Here is a 19,539-nt window from a genome sequence, read left to right as displayed (position 1 = left end):
GCGGAGGTGACACCTCCAGCCACCCCCCAGGGCAGGGGACAAGGGGTGGCCGAGCACCCCAGGACTCCCGGCCCTCCGCCACGCTGGGGACATCGCCCCCAGGCAGGGGATCCCCGGGACGCTGGCCCCAGCGCCCCACGGCCCTGAGACGCGGGAAACACCCGTGCGGGCCAGCCCAGGGCTGCGGGGGGGACGGCGGGGGGGGACAGACGGATGGACAGGCGGGGGCCACCAGCCAGGACAGCCGCACGGACTCTGTCCTGGCCTTCAGGCTGCGGGTTGGTAAATCAAACAGCAGCAGGGCCTGGGCGGCCCCACGCCGGCGCCCGCGGCCCTGCAGGTTTTGGGGCAGGTGAGGAGCAGAGCATGGGTGGGCGCCAGCCTGGGCACCCTGAGCACCCCATGCACCCCGGCACCCCATGCATCACGGGCACCCTATGCACCCCGGTATCCCACAGACCCCATCTACCCCCTGCACCCCATGCACCAAGGGCACCCTTTGCACCCTGGTATCCCACGCACCCCATCTACCCCCTGCACCCAGGCACCCTATGCACCTTGGTACCCCCTGCACCCCAGTACCCCCGGCACCCCGTGCACCAAGGGCGCCCTATGACCCCATGCACCCCGGGCACCCCACACCCAGCCCTGCCGTTCAGGGAGGCTTTCGGCAGCGTTTCCCCGTGGCGGGCAGGACTCACCCAACCCGTGTGGGGCCGGGGACCCCCTTCCCGCTGGGAACCGCTCTCTCACCCCAAAAATGCAGACACTCCCCCCCAGCAGAAGGACACTGTGACTTTTGGGGGAGTCTTATAGCTGATGGGGGAGCCCGATAACTTTAGGGGGAGCCCTATAACTTCCAGTGGGTCTAAAACTTTGGGGGGAACTTTGGGGGGACCCCTATCACTTTTGGGGTGTATAACTTTGCGAAGATCCGTGCAACTCCTGGAGAACTCCTATAACTTATAGAAAGCCCCAGAATTTAAGGAGGGGCATCATTTTTGGGGGGACCCCACAAGTTATAACGCTCTAAGTTTCAACCCTGTAACGTCGAAGGAGCCGTAGGAGTTTCGCGGGGTCCTTCCCGCTGGCGGAAGCCCCGCACTTTAGGGGGAAACCCTTAATTCCGCCCTATAATAATAAAATCAGAACTTTTTGGGGACACCCTGCAACTTTCGGGGAGCCCCCTGACTTTGGCGGGAGGGGCGTGGGGCGACTTCACGGCGGCCGCCCGCCAGTCTCCGAGTCCCCAGACTGACGGGGGGGGGACCCGAAACGCCGGTTTAAGGGGCGGTGGGTGGAGGGGGGGGTGGTTTTTGGGGGGCCCCGCGGGCAGCGCGCGGGGCGGCGGGAGGGCGGGGCGCGCGAAGATGGCCGCTGCCGGCGGGGGCGTGTCGCGGCGGGGGCGTGTCGCGGAGGGGGCGTGTCGCGGCGCGTAAAGTGGCAGCGCGACGGAACCAATAGAAAGCGACGAAAGCGGCGGTCGCGTTCCAACCCGGGTGAGTTGACCAATGGCGGTGGGAGTAGGGGGCGTGGCCTGGCCGGCGCCGACACCGGGCCGCGAGCGGCGGAGCGCGCTCCCCCGCCGGGCCCGGCCGCGGCCGCCGCCGCCGCCGCCGCTTCCCCTCATGGAGCCCCCGCGCCCGCCCACGGTGCTGCTGCCCGCCGCCCGCCGCCGCCGCCGCGATCCTCCGCCTCCTCCTTCTCCCCAACCCGGTGGCGGTGGCGGCGCCGCCCCGAAGGTACCGGGGGGGGCGGTGGCGGCGGCGGCGACCGGGGGGGAGCCGGGGGAGGGGGGGGGGCGGTGACAGCTGACAGCGGCCCGCCCGAAACTTTCCCCGCCGCTAAAATGGCGCCGCTCGGGGACAAACTTCGGGGGGGGGGGTGGCGGCGGGGCGCGGGGGCGCGCCCCGCCGCCACCCCCCCCCGGTGGGATCTGTTGGGATCCGCTTCTCCCCCCGGGTGGGATCTGCCCGGAGAAGGATCCATCCCGGTGTGGCTGTGGGTCAGAGCTGGATCCCCGGTGTAAATCGGCCAAGCTGAGGCGGGGAGATCCTGCTGGATCCCCGGGTGGGGATCCACTCCCTGGGCTCTCTCCTTCCGTGATCCCACCTCGGCAAAGGGCCGGGGGGGGGAATCTGTTCGCAGCGGGGGATCTTGCTCCGTGCTGGAGCCGGCGGACACTCCTCCCTCCCGGAGGGCTCGGGTGATCCCTGTTGGATCCCAGCCCTGGGGAATCCGCTCAGGATCTGCCTGGAGAGGGATCCGCTCAGCCGACCCGCTGGGTGCTGCTGTCTCGGGGCAACCCCGTCTGCTCCTGCTCCGCGGAGCTGTGAGGGGGGATCCCGGCTGGATCTCTGCCCCGGAGGATCTGCTTGGGATCTCCTGGAAAGGGATCTGCTGAGTGCCAACGCGCGGGCAGGCAGCACTGCTGTCCCGGAGCAGCCCAGTCTGGTTCTGCAGAGCTTAGGGGGATTCCTGCGGGATCCTGGCCCGACTCTGGGGGATCTGCTTGTGATCTGCCTGGAGAGGGATCTGCTCAGTGCTCCACGCAGCCAGAGGATGGCGATCTCTTGGAGCAGACCCCGTCTGCTCCCCACTCTGCAGAGCTCCAGGGGGATCCGTGCTGGATCCCTTTGGGATCTTCCAGGAATCTGCCTGGGGAGGGATCCACTTGGTGCTGACAGTCGGCCGATGGACACAGCTGCCTTGAAGCAGCCCCGAGGAGCGCACCGAGTCGGCTGCTTCCTTTGCAAGGCTCGGGGAGATCCCTGCTGGATCTGAGCCCTAGGAGATCTGCCCAGGCATGGCTTGTAGAGGGAGCCACCTGGTCACCAAACCTGACCAGCGAGTGCTGCTGACCTGGGTCAGCCCCGCGGGAAGGGCTGCTCCCCGCTTCTCGGGGGATCCCCGTGGGGCCCCAGCCCAGCCCCAGGGAGATCACCTGGGATCCGCCTGGAGGGGGATCCACTTGGTGCCGGTGCTCAGTCAGTGGGTGCAGGGCGGGGCCAAGCCTGCTCCCTGCTCTGCAGAGCTCTGTGGGGATCCCCACAGGATCCCGGGTGATCTGCTCAGAGCAGGATCCTCTCGGGGCTGTCCTGTGGCACGTGGGTTCTGCCACCTCGAAGCCACCCTGCAGGGGGGTGTCAGATCTTCTCCTGGCTCTGAGGAGATCCCTGCTGGATCCCCACTGTGGCCCTGGGGATCTGCCTGGGGAGGGATCCACTGGCTGCTGACGCTCAGCCGGCGGGTGACAGCGCTGGGAGCAGCCTCGCAGGAGGATGCTCTCTGCTCTCGCCTCTGCAGAGCGCCAGGGAAATCCCGGCTGGATCCCAACTGCGACCTGGTGGGATCCACCCGGGATCTACCCCAGAGGGACCCACCGAGCGGCTGGCAGGGTCAGCTGCAGGTGCTGACCCAGCTCCCCTGCGCCGCCTCCCCTCCCCGCCGAGGTTGTTGGGGGGGATCCCCGCAGGATCCGGTGCTCAGGGGATCTCCTGCTGACGACCGCCATCTCTCCCACAGGCTCCTCTCCCCTGCGGCGGCCGGGGGCTGCCGGCGGGAGCCGAGGGCTGGCTGCCAGGCCTGGGGGAGCCGCTGCCGCGCCGGGAGCCGGCCAGCCGGGAAGCGATGCTGCGGGTGCTGGACGCCGGGCTGGAGCGATGCCTGGCGCTGCATTCGGCGTACATCCCCGTGCCGCGGCACAGGTAGGACCGCGACGGCGGCGGGATGGACAGCGGTGACGGCAATAACCTCCCGCCGGCACCGGCTTCACTGCGGGAAGCCGGGATTTTTTTCCGCCGTCTGCAAGAGGAGGACTTTGGCCGCTCGTCCGCAGCGCCGGGGTCTCCGACTGTGACCGGCTGCCCCGTGCGCGGCAGCACCGAGGGCTCTGCCCGGCCGTGGCCCCGCCGGGTGATGAAGCAAGGCGCCGTATACGAGCCCTCGAGCGGTTGCGGTGCTCAGCGCCAGCGAGCACCGCAACCGCTCCAGAGTGCAGAGAGCATCGCTGCTCTCCCACGCCGTATTTATCCGTCCCTGTGGCGCGAGAAGTTTGCAAAATGGCTTCTGTTGCTCCTGACCTCCCGCTTTTTTTTTTTTTTTTAATTTAATTTTTTTTTTTTTAATTTTTTTTTTTCCACTTCAGGAAGTTGTTTGGCCCCAGCTGAGCAAACCCCGCGTTTCTCGGCACTGGCGGCAGGATGCAGGTGCCGGTACCCTCCGGCGCGGTGCTGCCCGCGGACGCGTAGGGTTCCCCCCCCGGAGTGGTAAACAGCGGCGTTTTGGCTGGCTGCCTGTACTGCTGCCTGCGCCGCTGCCTGCGCTGCTGCCCTGCGGGGTTTCCAGTCCCGCTGCTGGGATGATGCCCCGGGTCAGCCTGGCATTTCAGGGTGCTGCAGGGGACAGAGCACCCATGGGTGCTTTTGCCCATGGTGATGCCTCCAGCACGGTGTGGCCACCGTGACCCTGTGCCACCCATGTCCCCCAACCACGAGCCACCCCTGGGGTGGGTGCAGACCTGACCACCGTGGGCAGGGGTGTCCCGGCACCTCGGTGGGTGATGGTGAGGGATGAAGGGTCCCGGGGGGACTCATCCATCCTCACCACAGCCCCCCGCTTCGCTCTCGCTGGCAGGAAGCTCTCAGGCAAGGCGGGCATCGACGAGGTGATGGCGGCCACGGTGCTCACCAGCCTCTCCACCAGCCCGCTGGTGCTCGGTCACCCACCGGCCGCCCCCGCGCCAGGTAAGAGCGTGCCCCTGTCCCCCCCCGTCTCTGAACACGTGTCCCATGGCAGGACGTGACCTTCCTCCTCCTCACCAGAGCCCGGCGGTGAGGTCTGGAAGGAGGCGCCCGCCATGTCCTCCAGCTGCAGCAGCAGCAGCAACACCAGCGGGGACTGGAGCTGGGACCCCCCCAGCGACCGCTCCACCCCCTCCACCCCATCGCCCCCACTCTCCAGCCACGTCCCCAGCACCTTCCTCCCCGCCCCGCTGCCGGACGAGGGCCCCGACGAGCCCGATGGCACCCACTTCGTCTTCGGAGAGCCCATCCCGCGGAAGAGGAAGGTGGGATGAAATTGGGGATGAGGTTGGGGATGGGGATAGTGAGGACGGGGATGAAGAGGAGGATGAGGCTGGGGATGGGGATGATGGTGGGGATGACGGTGGGGACGGGGACGGGGACAGGGCTGCCAGCCTGACGCCTCTCTCCTGCAGAACTCCACCAAGGTGATGTTCAAGTGCTTGTGGAAGAGCTGCGGCAAAGTCCTCAGCAGCTCCTCAGGGATGCAGAAGCACATCCGAACCGTGCACCTTGGGTAAGCGTGCGGGGTCCCCCCGGACACCCCCAGACCCCCCTGCTGCCCCCTGCGGGGTCCTGCCGTGGGGGGAGGGAGCCGCCCCAGCCGGACCCCGCTCTCCCCGCAGCCGGAAAGCCGACCTCGAGCAGAGCGACGGCGAGGAGGACTTCTACTACACGGAGCTGGACGTGGACGTGGACTCGCTGACGGACGGGCTCTCCAGCCTGACGCCCGTCTCGCCCACCTCCTCGGTGCCGCCCACCTTCCCCGGCCCCGAGGCGCAGGGTCCGGCACCGCCGGCGCTGCCGATCCCCGACCTGGCGCTGGCCTCCCCCCGCAGCCCCCCAGCCCCCCCTGGCCTCTGCCATGTCCACACCGACCACGCGTACCAGGTGAGGCGGGGGGACGGGGATGGAGGGTCTGCCGCCGCGCTCACCGCATCACCGTCACCCTCCGGCCCCCCCAGCCGCTCGGTGCCGGCGTGGCAGCCGAGCTCTGACGTGGGGCCGTGTCCTCTCTCGGCAGGGCTGCCCGGTCCCCCCGCGCCCGCCGGTGCCCCTTGCCGCGCCCGCCCTGCCGCCGCCCAAGCCGCCCACCGTCCCCAGGTGAGCCGTCACCATCTGCGCTCCTGTCCCCTCCCCTCGTGTCCGTGTCCCCCCCCCGCGCCGTGACGTGTCCCCTCTGCCCGCAGGAGGCCGCGGGGGGAGGCCAAGAAGTGCCGCAAGGTGTACGGCATGGAGAACCGGGAGATGTGGTGCACGGCGTGCCGCTGGAAGAAGGCCTGCCAGCGCTTCCTCGACTGACGCCGGGGCCGCCGCCGCGGCGCTCCCTCCTTCTTGCACATTTTGCACTCGAGGTGCCTTCGCGCCCCCCCGCCGCCCCGGGGCCCCCCCGGACTCAGGGAACGGCCCCCCGAAAGCTTTATGCACACAGCCTCCCCCCCGCCACGGAGCTTGTGTCCCCCCCCTCCCATTTTTCCTTTGAAAATAAGCTAAACCTGCCCCCCGCCCTTGCCGGCACCGTGGCGGGGGCTGGCGGGGGGCGGCCGGCTGCTCCCAGCCCCCCTCCCCGTGCCGGGCCGGGGACCCCCCCGGGGCCGGGGGCTGCCCATCGCTCAAATAAGCTGTGCCTGCGGCTGGCGGGGGCTCGGAAAAGGGGGTGTCCGTTCCTGCCCTCCACCTGCTCCCAGGGGGGACCCCCAGTGCCGGGGGCAGAGGTGGGCGCCTGCCCCCCCCACCCCCCCGAGGGGGTTTTTACTCTTTATATCGTCGTTTCTCTCTATTTTTCGTATCGGGGGAGCAGCTGCTCCCGCCGGGGCGATGCTCCGGGAAGTGCCTGCAGGAACGCGCCCATTTGCACTAAGCCAAACTGCACAAAAAGGTTTCTTTTTTTTTTTCTTTTTTTTTTTTCCTCCTTCGTGTGTTTTTATTTTTTAAATAAAATATATGAAAATTCGTATTTTTAAATACTCCCTCCCAGGGCACGAGAGCGCACTGGCCGCAGCGCTGCGGGATGCCTCCAGCCTGGGGGGGTTTTAAGGGGCTTTATTCCCTTCAAACCCCTTCCCCCCCAAAACCCCCTTTTTTCCCCCCAAACCCTTTCTCCCCTCGTCCCGTCACCCGCCTGCCCGGGCAGCGGCTCAGGCCTGGGTTTGGCCGGGCCACGCCGCCCCCCTCCTCTCGCTGGCCCCCCTCCCCATGCAAGGATGGGTGGGATGGGACGGGTGCGTGGCACTGCCACCCCGCCCGGCCTCGCACCCGGGGCAGGTCCCCCCCTTGCAGCGGGGTTCCCTTCGCAACAGGGACCCCCCTCGCAGGGGGTCAGACCGCTTCGGCCCCGTGGGCCGGGACGGTGCTGTGCCAGGCTGGGCCCCCCCTTGTCCCCGACGGGGATTTGATGTGTCAGATCCAGAAGAAAAAAAAAATAAATATTTGGATTCTTTTGGGTTTTTTTTTTTAATTATTACTCTTCTTTACTTACTTTTAAGGCGGGCTCTGCGCTGCAGGGTGGGCACCCCCGGGCCCCTCGGCAGCCCCAGACCCGGTGCTGTCACCCCCCTCCTGCATCCCGCAGCCCCCGGGGACGGCATCGCCCTGTGCGTCCTCCCCGCAGCTGTGCAAAAGGGATTCTTTTAATAAATAATAATTCAAATAAAGCCCTAAAAATAAGGAAATTGCCACCAAATGACACACTGCGGGGGGGGGATGAGCTGCAGGCGCCTGTTTGGGATGGGCACGGGAAAGGGAAAGGCAAAGGCAGCGTCGCCCCCAGGCTGGGGGGGAGCCGGGCTCCCCGCGGGGGCCAGGGGGGATTTTGGGGAGCAGGGACCCCACAGTGGCCCCGTCTCGGCGCCCGGGAGCGCGGGGGGTGCAGGGCCCTGCAGCAGCGCAGGGCTGCAGCTGGGTGGTGCCCGCGGCCCCCGGACGGCACCGTCATCGCCCCATCCGTACGCGCACGACGAGGAGGAAAAAAACCAGTATGTTTAAAAAACAAACAACCCCAAGACAAAATTGTAGCAGCAATTTCCCAATTTATTGAAACTGATTGATTTTTGCAAGTATGTCTAAGCTAAATCCCATCACAAAGTAATTATAATCAAGAGGCACGCCTCCGGCATGCCCAGGCAGACGAGAAACCGGGAGATCAACTAGAAAATAAGGTCATTTTACCTGAACTACATTTACAGAAAATCAGTACAACACAGCCATGTTCTCCCACTGACTTCTGGTTACTAAAATCTCCTCAACCTCCCCAAAATATTAAACACATCTTCAATACAAACACAGGTTTATAATAATTAATATAAAGTCAGTATAATATAGAATATTCCCAGCAAAAAAAAAATAATCAACAATCTTCAAACACTGTCCTTTTTTGTTTGTTTAGCTTTATTTTTGTAGACAGGTTTAAAGCACGTTGAAAAATAAATATATATGAAAGCATACACACAGCACTCTTACTATGCGGAACTAAAAAAAAAAAAAAGGCAGAAATTCAAAACACAATATAGAATCTAAAAAATAAAAAGAACCATTAAGTATGGCTTTCTTAGGAGTTGCACATGTCACAGAATGAGCTAAAATAAGATTATCTTTCATAATATTGCAAAAAATTCCAGTTTTTGCATTATTTTCATGGAGTTTCTTTCCTAAAGGGCGATGTGCAAAACGGGAAGCGCGGAGGCGGGGGGTGCCCGGGGGGGCTCAGCCCCAGCGGAATCGGGAGCCCTCGGGGGCAGGAACCCAGCCCCGCTCCGGGTCACCGATCCCACAACACACCGAACGCCAACGCGACGCCGCTTCCGCGCCGGAGAAGCGGAGTGTTTAAAGGCATGAGTCAAGGAGAAATCAAACGGGACCTAATGCTAGAGCGGGTGTCCGTTCGTACGAAAAACATTCCTTTTGTAGTCCAAACCGCTGATTTTTGATTAAAAAAACCCAAACAAACAAACCAAAACAGAAAAAAGGACAGTCACTTTGCCAACTTCATTAGACGCATCCCCCTCTGACCGCTGCACAAAATCACTCTGTAGCTGCCAGGCTTTAGGGTGACCTCAAAACGTACAAAACTGGGGAAGTTATGATTTTTCAATACAATTTTTGGAAGTAACAAGTTGACAGGCGGCCACGCAAGAACCTCATTTGTCTTCATTGTTTAAGACGCTCCAAATGCGATACCGGACCGAGGCCACCTCGTGCGTGACGCGGCGCGTTCCTCGGGGACTTCTGGAGCCGAGGGCAGGACGGTGCCCTCTGTGCCCCGCTCCGCCTGAGACGGTCGCAACGCACGGCTTGAAACGCGCTCTGCACTCCTGGCACGCTTTCACATTTAAAAAAAATGAGGATAATGAAGAAATCCAGGGAGGAACATTTACAAGTACGTATGAATACTTAAAAAAATTAGTCGCAAGTTATTGAGACCAAGTGTATCAATTTTTTACCTATAAGGGAGTTAATTTTTTGAAACTAAATCTGTATATATATACATACACACATATATATATTTAGAAAAAATTAAAAAAAGGGATCCTCAGTGAAGTATACAAAGCCCTGAAGGGAAATACAAAGACGAGATGCTAGAGGTTACTTGAGCTAGTGTTGGATAGAACAGGCAGAATTATTGGTTTTTTGTTTAAATCTCGAAGAGCAGAAGTTTGCATAGGCAGCAGATCCGAGATGCACTCGGAGAGAAGCCCGAGAGGTCCGGTCGCGCAGAGCAACTGATGAAGTTTTATAAAGTGTCAGCATCAGAAAAGCCCAAATTCCTTTCTCGAACCCAAGCCTCACAACGCGCCCGCTGGAGCAGGGAAGTTTAAAGACTAATTCCTGCATTTCCAAATCTGCACACCTCCTTCAAAACAAAGCGCTTAAAATATACATCAGGTGTTAGAAGGGTTTTATTTGGTATATATAGTGTGTGTTAGTAATATAGAAGCATGTGCTAGATTATAATGGTAACATGGTGAAAGTTAGCTTTTACGTGGATTTTTCCATTTTTCTCTCCTTTTTTTGATTTATTTTTTGCATCCTCAGCTCAAAGAGCTTCGAAGTGGCACTACTAGGAAACACTTCTGAAAGCCACCTGGCTTACTGCCCACCCTTTAAAAAAAAGGAAAGAAAAGAAAAGAAAAAAAGAAGTATTTCCAAAGGAATTGCAAAGTAAAGCTAAGCACCCCATAACTCCGATTACAAAAATCGAGTCACCCAAGGGCGAGGGCAGGGAGGAGCGAGGAAGAGGAGGACTCGGACCAACATCTCCTGCTCCTCCTCGGAAGGTACGACAGCGGATGCACACACCGGTGTCGGAGCAGATAGGCGAGACGGAATGTCACAGAAACGGAGGGGTTTTGAACGGTTTGGGTTTTAAAATTTTTTTTAAATAGATTTTTACATATAAAAAGCAAAGCTACAGATATCTTTTAAGTACTGTATGTATTTGTCTACATGTAACAGGTGAGGCTGCAAGTTCAGGACCTCAGACACCCCCTCCCCTCCCCTCCATATTTACAGGATAAATGACAATAAATACAGAGCCCGCACTCCGAGAGGCAAAAGTCAGGGTAACGAAACAGCGACCTCGCTCTGGGACCCCCCCCAACCGCTACGACTGCTGGGAAAAAAGTATGCAAAGGTCCAATTGTAAAATGCTGGGTTTGTTTACGTCTTTTTAGATACGGTAGGAGGGCTTTACAAGAAGCTAAAATGCGAAATTAGAATTTTACAGTTTAATAAAAATGTTTCTGCATGACCCTACCGCTCTATTCTTTAAGTATTTAAAGAAGAGGGTTATCGCTCTCACTGGCTAAAACAAGTCCCACTTAACCCCTTCAATCCTAAGGAGCAGCAGCAGCAGGGACGGCGCTCGCGTGGCCTCACTGAACCAAACAGAGGATTTTAGGAAAGACCCGTGTTTCCAAGTCACCGACGTGCACTAAAACCGACAGACCAGGAGCCTGGGAGCTGCTGGAGGCTCCCAGTGAGGGCGATCGTCAGCGTGAACCGAGATGATGCCCGCAGAGAGAAGGCGGCGAACGTGTGCAAGGAACTGAGGAGCAGAGAAAGGAATCGAACGCCGTAAACCCAGGATGCGACTGAAATCGGGGAATGAAGAAAGAACCGGCTCCTGCAGGTGCCAGGATCAAGGCTCCCACCGCGCTCCACCAAATCCTGGCACCGAGTGGCTTAAATCCTTCAAGATTATTTGCTCTACTGGGGTTTATTGTACAATATACTTTTTATTTCCTTTGCTGGGTGGAACCACGCTTTTCGTTACGGACTACCAGACCTGCAAGAACGCTCTCCACCCTGCAGGGATCGCCTGTCCCACCACGGGAGGAAAATAGCACCTTTAGTCGTTTGGCTTTCTGGTAACGGGTTGTCTTTTGTGGCAGGTTTCAAGATACCATGGTCACGGACATCGTATAAAATCGCTTCACGGCAAGGAAAGAGTGAGGTCTTCAGCTTTTTTTTTTTTTATTTAAAAAAGCACCAGAAGCAAAGAGGTGAAGGGTAAAACAAGCTGCTTCTCAGGAACAAGACACTTCCAACACGCTTTGTTGCTGTTGTCATTTCGGTGTAGCTGGAAGAAGGCAACAGTGGCCGATATGAACAAGGAGAATCCAACTGCCTGGAGCAGCCCCACAGAGTCTGTTAGGAGATGCTGGGAGAAACCTGGTTCTTATTTAAAAAAAAGAGGTTTTATTTGAAAATTTACATGGAACCAGTGCAGCTAAAACTGAAGGTTTTTGTCATGAATTAAGTAGGCGTTACACCTACCAACGATGAATGAAATTTTTTAGCTTGGCAAGGAAGAACAACGTACTCCGGTGAAATCCTGGCCCCAGCAAAGTCGATGGGACCAGAGCAGCAAGATTCCCATCCAGCAAGGTGATTTCCTCACCTTGGCTTCTCGTGTTTCCCAGTTCATCCTGCACTTTGCTAAACGCTTCGGTTTTGCTACAGTTTGCATGTATTTATGAAAAAGGCAGCTGAGCAAAGGGAGAAAAGTGAAGATATTTGCAGAGAAGAACGACAGGTAGAGAATTACCTGTGTCCTTTATAGCGAGGGGTGCTTCTGGAAGCACCAACGCATTTCAGTGACTGCGGATAACGAAGGCTGGAAGATGGGACGTAGGTAAGACGCCAGTAGGTCCAAGAAACGTCATAATCTTTCTTTTTTTGATGGTGATTCTTTTGGAAGCTAAGAATCTAAGATAGGAATTCGTAAGGCTGTAATCTGACTTGCCTTTTGATCGATTTGGCTTCATAAAAAATAATAAAAACTCTCTTTAAATAACTTTGCAAAAGGCCTGTATCCATCAAGGGAAGCCCTCCAACACGTACAACAACTTGCTTTCACAACGTCAGCTTGTAATTCCACTGCTGCTGGGATTTTAGCACACAGACAAGGTGTTAAAAAAAAACCAACCACCACCAAAAAAAACCTGCTTCGGACACAAAAATCTCCCCGGAGCTCGGTTCAGGGTGGGAAGGGTAGGAGGACTCATGCTTCACCCAGCCTCCCCATCGCGCAGCGCTCGCACCTGCAGAAACTCCACCTCACGTGCATGCAACCTGGCTGGCTCGGCCGGAGGGGCGGCCGCGGTCGGGGTTGTTCGTGAAGGGAGAAGGGGGAAGGCGAAGTCAGTCGCGTCGCTGGAAGCGACATTGCTAAGACAGTATCTGAGTGGAACAGAGAAGGACTTGTTTAGAAAACACAAGAGTTATTTTGCACACATGGACGACAACAAGGCTACTTAGTTTTTCCAACATACTCCTTCCTCCCCCGCCCTCCCTCCCCCTACAAAGAACAGAGCGAAACAAAAACCAAAAAAAAATCCCTAAGAAATCCAGGTAAAATCCTTGTCGTTCTCCCCAGAGTTGTCCTGCTCCTGCGGAGAGTCGACATCTTTGTCATCATCTAAAATCACATCATCTTGTGACATTCCCACGTCATCCTTCCACTTGATGTCATCGTCGTCTCCCATCTCCTCGTCTCCTTCCACTTTGATGTCATCTGGGTCTTCCATGTACTGGCCTTCCCCGGGGTAGCACTCGTCTGGAGACCCTTCTCCCCCGTTGTGGTCCAGGTGACCGGCTATGCCTCGACCAGAGCAATCGGCACAAACTCCGTGGCGGCGAGAGCCGTGCTTAATCCCCACGCTGGCTGCAGACATGAACACTCGGTTGCACACTTTGCAGACGTATTTTTTGTCTTTGCTGTGGACCTGGAAAAGGAGAACGATCAGAAACGTTAACGCCAATGGAGACGGACCGAGAGCTGCAGGGAAGGACGCGCTCCCCTCTCCTTCGGCAAAGGCAAAACCACTGCAGCCCACGACTGCAGCCTGAGATCGTCACGGGCTTTCATCGCTGAACTTAAACCCACCGTGGTCAATTCAACCTGTAATGGTGTCATACAATGGAAAATCCTTTTGAAATTGCCTTTTGATCATCAAACTAGTAGTTTTGAGAGGAACTTTTATCAATTTTTTTCTCCGTTTTTCTTTTTGTTTTTCTGGGGTGCAATAGTTGCATGACACCATCACCACGAGGAAAACCTTAAAAAGGAAAAAAAACCCACCAGCCCCAAGCACCAGTTCTCTGCAGACCAGAGCAGAACCACCCACGATCAGACCGGTGTTAACGTCACGCTCATTTTGCTGTCTCGCTCCTGATCCCACTGCTGCCAAGAACCAAGGAGTAGGAGCCCCATTAACGCATCCTGCATCTCTAACAAAATGCAGCCGAATGCACTTCTAACCTTATTTCTGACAACTCTGGTGCCTGAAAAATGGTTTGACACAAATGTTTCTGTTCTATAAATCATGCTGCATTTTATGTCCGAGAGTAACAGGCATACAGAGCTATCACACTTACAGAGTAAGTGGTAAGTGGGAAAATGCTCTGCAGGAAACCAGAAATCGCTTCAAGATTCAAACTTCAGTACACAATGAGCAAAATTACATACTTTGAGAAGCACAAAACCACCTAATCAAAGGTGAAATCTGTTGCTGGCTGCTTTTGCCATATGGAAGGCAAGGAGCTTGCTCAAAACGTTCACCTGCTCCTCTCCCAAAGGAAACAGCCAACCAGTGCAGCGAGTACTCCTGAATTACACCATGAGGAGGCTCATCAGGTACTTTCATTTTTTTATATATATATATATATATATAAAAAAAAAAACATATATACATTCATTTTATCTATATATAGAATAGTTTCAGGTGGAAGGGACCTACAACAATCACCTAGTCCAACTGACTGACTACTTCAGGGCTGACCAATACATATTATACATATATATTTTTTCTTTTTTATATAGTGCCCTGTCGCTGGCGCTGATCGTCAGGAGACACAAGCGGTGTAGAAGCAGCGGAGGATCCACCTTGTACCACACTGTTCAGGGGCCGGTGATTTGGGGTTGTCCTGAGCAAGCCGTTTCATCAGCTACCAGAGCCCTCTGGGCATGTATCGCCACACCTAATCCTTTTTTTAACTCATTTATTCTTTTCATGCTCACAACGGCCTGTAGGAAAGGTTTTGCTGGTTAAACACACCTCGCGTGGAAAAGTCCTTCCTTTTATTTTAAACCAGCCGCCTGGCGAGGCCCGTTCCCCGCTCCTGCCCCAGCACGGGATCACCTGCGCTCGTGACCGGATTCTCCATAATCCTGCGCTCGCTGCTCATCCGGAATACCCAGCCGAGCTAAAGGTATTTGGGAAGAGGACAAATTGACCCATCTTACCCCCTCAGCCCTCACCACCGCAGGGCACTCGCTCAGGCTTTGTATTGCAGCGGTCCCGACCGCGCTCAAAGCCTGCGAGCTCTTCTGATGTGCTCTGGCTTCAGGTTCTCCTTGCTCTGAGCTAGTCCCCACGATGTATTCTTCACTGCATCAAGCAAAGTCATTGTGGGTTTTTTTTTTTTTAAAACTACATGTAAGGTTTTTTAAAAGCAGTTGGACAGGGCTGGTCAAAGCCATTTAACAAGCTCAACAGGTATCACTCGTTTTTAACTGTTAGAAGAATGATTTTTAGGCATCAAAAGCTGAATAGGACTGCAGAGGGTGGTCAAGGTGCAGAATAAGGGCTAAAAGAGCCATACAAAAAAGAAATTATAAAACAGGTACTAAAATGATGTGTAATTGAAATATCTGTTAAAAATCTGATCACTTCTCTCCCTCTTTTCCAACACTGACAGTTCTGTCAGCATATTCGAAGTGAGCCATATTGCTGGATGCAGCTGAGCAGAAATTAGTCTTATCTCCCTTATCGCCAAATTAGTAAGTATTAAACACAGAAATGGTGTTCGGCCCTCAGTATCTGAAAATGCCATTAGAAAGACCACATTCTAACTGACTAAATACCAATATTCCAAGGGAAAGAGGGGAAAACGCTATGCTGATAACATCCTAAATTTCTGAAAAAAAATTTAGAAAAAAAAAAGGGAAATTTCTCAGAAATAAAACGATGCAGGCAACCAGCTGGCACGACAAGGTGTCCCTGCTGCAAAACTAGCAACGGAGCTTGAAATCTGTGCGCTTGCAGCAGGACTAAGCTCACTGCTTGGATCTGCCTGCCGAACACCAGAACCCCAACACCCCAAGGACATCTCGGGGAGCAGGCAGTCCCCCGAGCAGATGGCTGGGCACTCATCCGAACGGACACAGACGCGTGGAAGGAAGCGGTAGTAGATGGTGGGGTTTTGAACACCATAGCAACTCGTCACGCAAGCCCCTTGATCATCCCGGTGCAAGGGGCCGGGGCTAACCGCCCGCTGCAGGCAGCTCCGCCGCTTGGCAAGCCCTGCCGCGCCGCCGGCATCTGCTGCAAGTGGACAACTGGCTTCCAGCTGACCGGGCAGCAGCTCCTCCCAGGGAAAGGAACACGCTTTTGCAACAGCAGCAGGGACGGAGCAAGCTGCACAGGCGGTGCAATGCCTGCAATAATAACCCAGTTCACTACAGACTTAAAAAAATAATTAAAAAAAAGAAATAATTTTTAAAAAGCTACTGCAAGGAAACAGAAGCTCAGTATGCAAACAAAACTGCTCTTTCCCCTCTAAATTTATCCTGCCAGTTTTAAGCAGTTATCAGTCACTTGTGATGCCGCGACAGACCAGGTAAGAAAGTTCAGTACGCATGGAGACAAGTCACTTCAAACTAGAACCAAGAAACTTTTGGTCAAGGTTGTTTTAAGCTGAAAACCTCGAGGGTATTGCAGAGGTAGCGCTTCCTTCTGGACACAGCCCGGTCACTGCAACGGGGCGAGAAACTTCGGTTTATGCTCTGCCACCACACGGAAGCATCACTTGAGATGCAAAGATTTTAGAAAGAAAATTTTTTTTTTCTTTAATATTCCCATTCAAAGAAAACAAGCGTTTCTATACAATTTAAATTTTATATAGACTATAAAAATAGGCTTTTTAATTTGAGCTGAACAAACTAAAATAGTCCCTTTTGCCTTTTGTCTTATCAGTTGAGGAACTGAAACATGGGTTTTGGTGCCTTAAACCTACTTCCTTTTCCTACACATTATTTTTATAACACGTATTTTTATTTGACACACACCGGCATTCATCTTTACAGATTTACCTGAGAGTTGGCAATTAAGCCCCAACACGTCATGGGCACCAGAAATAAGACGACAAGACAGGCAAAGCGTACAGTTAATCTTGCCACAAGCACTTCAGACAGCCTGCACGACCGCTTTTGTAAATAAAGATCACGGTGTCATTTGCATATAAGAAAATACCCCTTTTTTAGTTTCATTTCAAAAGAAACTTCAGATAAATAACGAAACTGGAATTTTTCTGGGGCCTTACTTACAACAGTACCAAAAAAACCCCCAAATCCCTGTCCTTTTCTCTTTAGTGCATCCATCCCAAGATACCTCCGAGTCACTAACGGCTCTTTGGAAATGAAAACAAATCGGTATAGTCAGGGTTGCACTTTTTTCAGGAACTGGCACTAAAAACTTGTAATCCAGCTGGTACTTTCTATATTAGCTTCGTTCCTGACATAAAAGAAGTCATACAGAGATTCAGACAGACACATATCCTCTCCTGGATGTGTTCACAAACAGCTGATTTCATCTCCCTGGGTGTGTAACAGAACTTGAACTTCAGACTCCACAGAACCAAGTCACTCACCTAGAATGATTCCAGCAGCAAAACTGAAATTAATTTGCAGATCACTTCAGTTTCACTCCTGGAGGGTACAATGCATTTTCCTGCCTTCCCCGCAGTATGTAAAGCTATGCTGATTCTCATTAGTGCAGAAATTTATAGAGCAAGAAAAGGAACTGCAAATTTTGTTACACTTGAACCAAGTTGCATTACTGCTATTAAACTGCCTTTGAAGGAAGGCATGGAAGGGACGCACGCGCTTGCAGGACTGGGATGAGGACACTGAAGTTCTTTGTGGCTTTTTGAGAATGACAACCAGGAAAACATTAATTACTCTAACCACATCTCCGCCAGAAAGATATTCTTTGCATTCAAAATTTAATAGAGAATATAAATACGATATGTAGGGATAATATAAATATGGAAAAAGTTATTTAAATGACCTCAACAAATCAATGCTTAGACACTGGAACTGTCAACACTCTTGTGATTTTTATTTTTTTTTTTTTAAATATCTCACTGTATTAGAACCTCACAGCTACCATCCCCAGTATTTAAAAAAAATTCCGGTTTTCTCTACAAGCTTAATTAAAGGGGCACCAGAACTTGCTGGCATGCATTACTGAAATAATTATGTAGAAACTATTTGTTCTTCCACAATATCATCTCTATACCAAGCTTTGAGAAAACGCTTTAAGATGGCAAATTAATTCTCCCCTGAAAAAAAGCCAAGTCTGGCTTAAAATTTTGCTTCTGAAGAAGTTGTGAAAAGCCAGACGATGGCACCAGCCAGCCTCCTAGCCCGTTTTGAGCAGCCGTCTTTAATAAGGCGCAACGTTATTTTCGATAACTAAGCATTGCCAGACCAGAGTAGCTTTGCCTCGAATTCTTCTTGCTGAGCGACTTATTTTAAAGCTTTCTGCACCGAGTCATTCAACCTATTAAAAACCCCTTCCTTTTCCATCCTGAAGACAGCATTAGCCATTCTACCTCCCGTCCCTGCCGCCCAGGCTCCCCCGGCAGTCAGGGTTGCACGGGAAGGAGAAGGCTGCGCGGGAGGCGAGGCTGGGTCTGCGGGGGGTGCCCGGGCAGTGCCCACTGCGTCGAGGTGCAACTCGGGAGCCCTGCGGCTGAGCTAGGAGAGCAGGCAGAGTTAGCTCTGGGTACACAGGCAGCAAAACACGGGGAAAAAAGATACTGGAGAAGTCTTCAGAGGAGCCCAGAGGGAAAACAAAATACAGACCTAAACCAGATGAAGCTCCTGGTATCTTTAACCTGAACAAATCTGCCGTTTCCACCCAACGCCTGCCCGCTTACCAAGGTGTGCCGCTTCATGTGCTCCCGGCGGGTGAACTTCTTCCCACAGATCTCGCAGGGATAGGGTCTTTCTCCCGTGTGGGATCGCATGTGTCTCTTCAGGATGCACTGGTGCATGGCTGAAAAACTGCAGTACGGGCACTTGAACTTCTTCCTGATGACTGTGAACTCGTTGACTGTAAGAGAGCAAGCAAAACAGGCAGATTACTTTCAGAATGTCTCAAAACAGTCAGTCGTCTTGTTTACTATTTCACTGTTAAATTAGTTCACTATGAAATCACACTCTTACCATCTTAACCACCTACAATTTTTTAAAATTTTTATACTGTATTATTGCACTTATATTATTAAAGCTAAGAACTTCAAGTACCTTTATCAGAGCAGCTTTTGAACAAGCCAACACACAAACATTTCGCAACAGTCTGTAACACACATTGCCTAACGCTTGCTAAATGGCAGATAAAGAGGGCTGACAATCTGCTATAATTCTGATTTATATTATAATGAATTATCCTAAATATCAAGATCCAAAATTCTAACACTATTATTTGTTGAAGAAGTAGCTAGCCGTGAACAGAAGACCACAAACGTAACACCCCGACAGCGCCATGCGCTTCAGTTTTATTTATGGGGCGATGCAAGAACAAGATCACACACTCCAGGAGTGTTCCAAAGAAGGTGCAGAGACTAAAGTTTACCCAGAAGAAACAGGGCAGTTAGGACAAACATACGCTACGTTATCCAACTCAGCTAGTATTACCATTGCGGCATGGACACAGAAATATAAAGGGAAGCATAATGTGGCGTTACAGCATGACCCTTGCAAGCCTCCTTACAAGACAACTGTATATAGCCCTCGACGGACTTTTTTTTCTGTCCCCCCCAATCGAGAAAAGGGATGAATTCTTTGAAATCATTCTGACATTGTTGATTCCTTCCTTCTTGTCATCTCCTTAGAAGCGCGCTGAAAGCAGAGCCAGGGGACGCGTACAGTATTGACAGCCCAAGGGTCTAATTTGCCAGAAGAATGCACATGGCAGCTGTGTTGGTATTTCCTCCTCCAGACAAAGTGAAAGCGCAATATGCAAAATACAGCAGGTGAAAACAGTATTTGCTATTCCCTGAAGACATCCACCCACTGTAAGTTTGGAAGCGACTGTCCACATAGATGCAATTTTAAATCTCCACCTTCTAATAATTCTATTGCTTTCCATTAGTATGTTAATTTTCACCCACTTTTCTCCTAATTATTGTAATTTCTCAAAGCAATATATTGTTTACATAACAACGAGGG

At 53.6% G+C, this 19,539-nt stretch overlaps 2 protein-coding genes across 5 annotated transcripts in view; one reads left to right on the top strand and one right to left on the bottom strand.

Moving 5' to 3' along the window:
- The first annotated feature begins 1,585 nt into the window (after window positions 1–1,585).
- On the top strand, window positions 1,586–6,226 carry SLC2A4RG (SLC2A4 regulator). Of its 2 annotated transcripts, XM_075166806.1 has the most exons (8): window positions 1,586–1,742; window positions 3,526–3,707; window positions 4,636–4,745; window positions 4,824–5,068; window positions 5,219–5,319; window positions 5,429–5,693; window positions 5,827–5,906; window positions 5,993–6,226. In XM_075166806.1, the coding sequence occupies exons 1-8, from the start codon at window positions 1,629–1,631 to the stop codon at window positions 6,102–6,104; spliced, it is 1,209 nt and encodes a 402-aa protein (XP_075022907.1). In that variant the 5' UTR covers window positions 1,586–1,628; the 3' UTR covers window positions 6,105–6,226. The 2 variants fall into 2 exon arrangements, with proteins under 2 accessions (XP_075022907.1, XP_075022908.1); XM_075166807.1 differs by lacking the exon at window positions 1,586–1,742 and having other exon boundaries at window positions 3,646–3,707; window positions 4,148–4,745.
- A 456-nt stretch (window positions 6,227–6,682) lies between these two features.
- Window positions 6,683–19,539, bottom strand: part of ZBTB46 (zinc finger and BTB domain containing 46) — a 61,457-nt gene continuing 48,600 nt past the window's right edge. For all 3 annotated transcript variants that reach the window (XM_075166803.1, XM_075166802.1, XM_075166804.1), the window contains 2 exons: window positions 18,246–18,421; window positions 6,683–13,027 (listed from right to left, as the gene is read on the bottom strand). In XM_075166803.1, the coding sequence (XP_075022904.1) occupies window positions 12,641–13,027; window positions 18,246–18,421 (563 nt within the window). In that variant the 3' untranslated portion in view covers window positions 6,683–12,640. The remainder of the gene's footprint in view (window positions 13,028–18,245; window positions 18,422–19,539) is intronic.

The sequence above is a fragment of the Calonectris borealis genome, chromosome 17, assembly GCF_964195595.1.
Source record: "Calonectris borealis chromosome 17, bCalBor7.hap1.2, whole genome shotgun sequence".
NCBI lineage: Eukaryota > Metazoa > Chordata > Aves > Procellariiformes > Procellariidae > Calonectris > Calonectris borealis.
The sequence above is the reverse complement of the archived record's forward strand: the minus strand, read 5'-3'. Positions and strand labels throughout refer to the sequence as shown.

Bases quoted from the DNA above. Each gene is read 5' to 3' on its own strand.
- SLC2A4RG (XM_075166806.1), top strand. From the start codon at position 1,629: ATGGAGCCCCCGCGCCCGCCCACGGTGCTGCTGCCCGCCGCCCGCCGC. The intron at 1,743-3,525 runs GTACCGGGGGGG...TCTCTCCCACAG, and splicing joins GTGGCGGCGCCGCCCCGAAG to GCTCCTCTCCCCTGCGGCGG. The intron at 5,320-5,428 runs GTAAGCGTGCGG...CTCTCCCCGCAG, and splicing joins ATCCGAACCGTGCACCTTGG to CCGGAAAGCCGACCTCGAGC.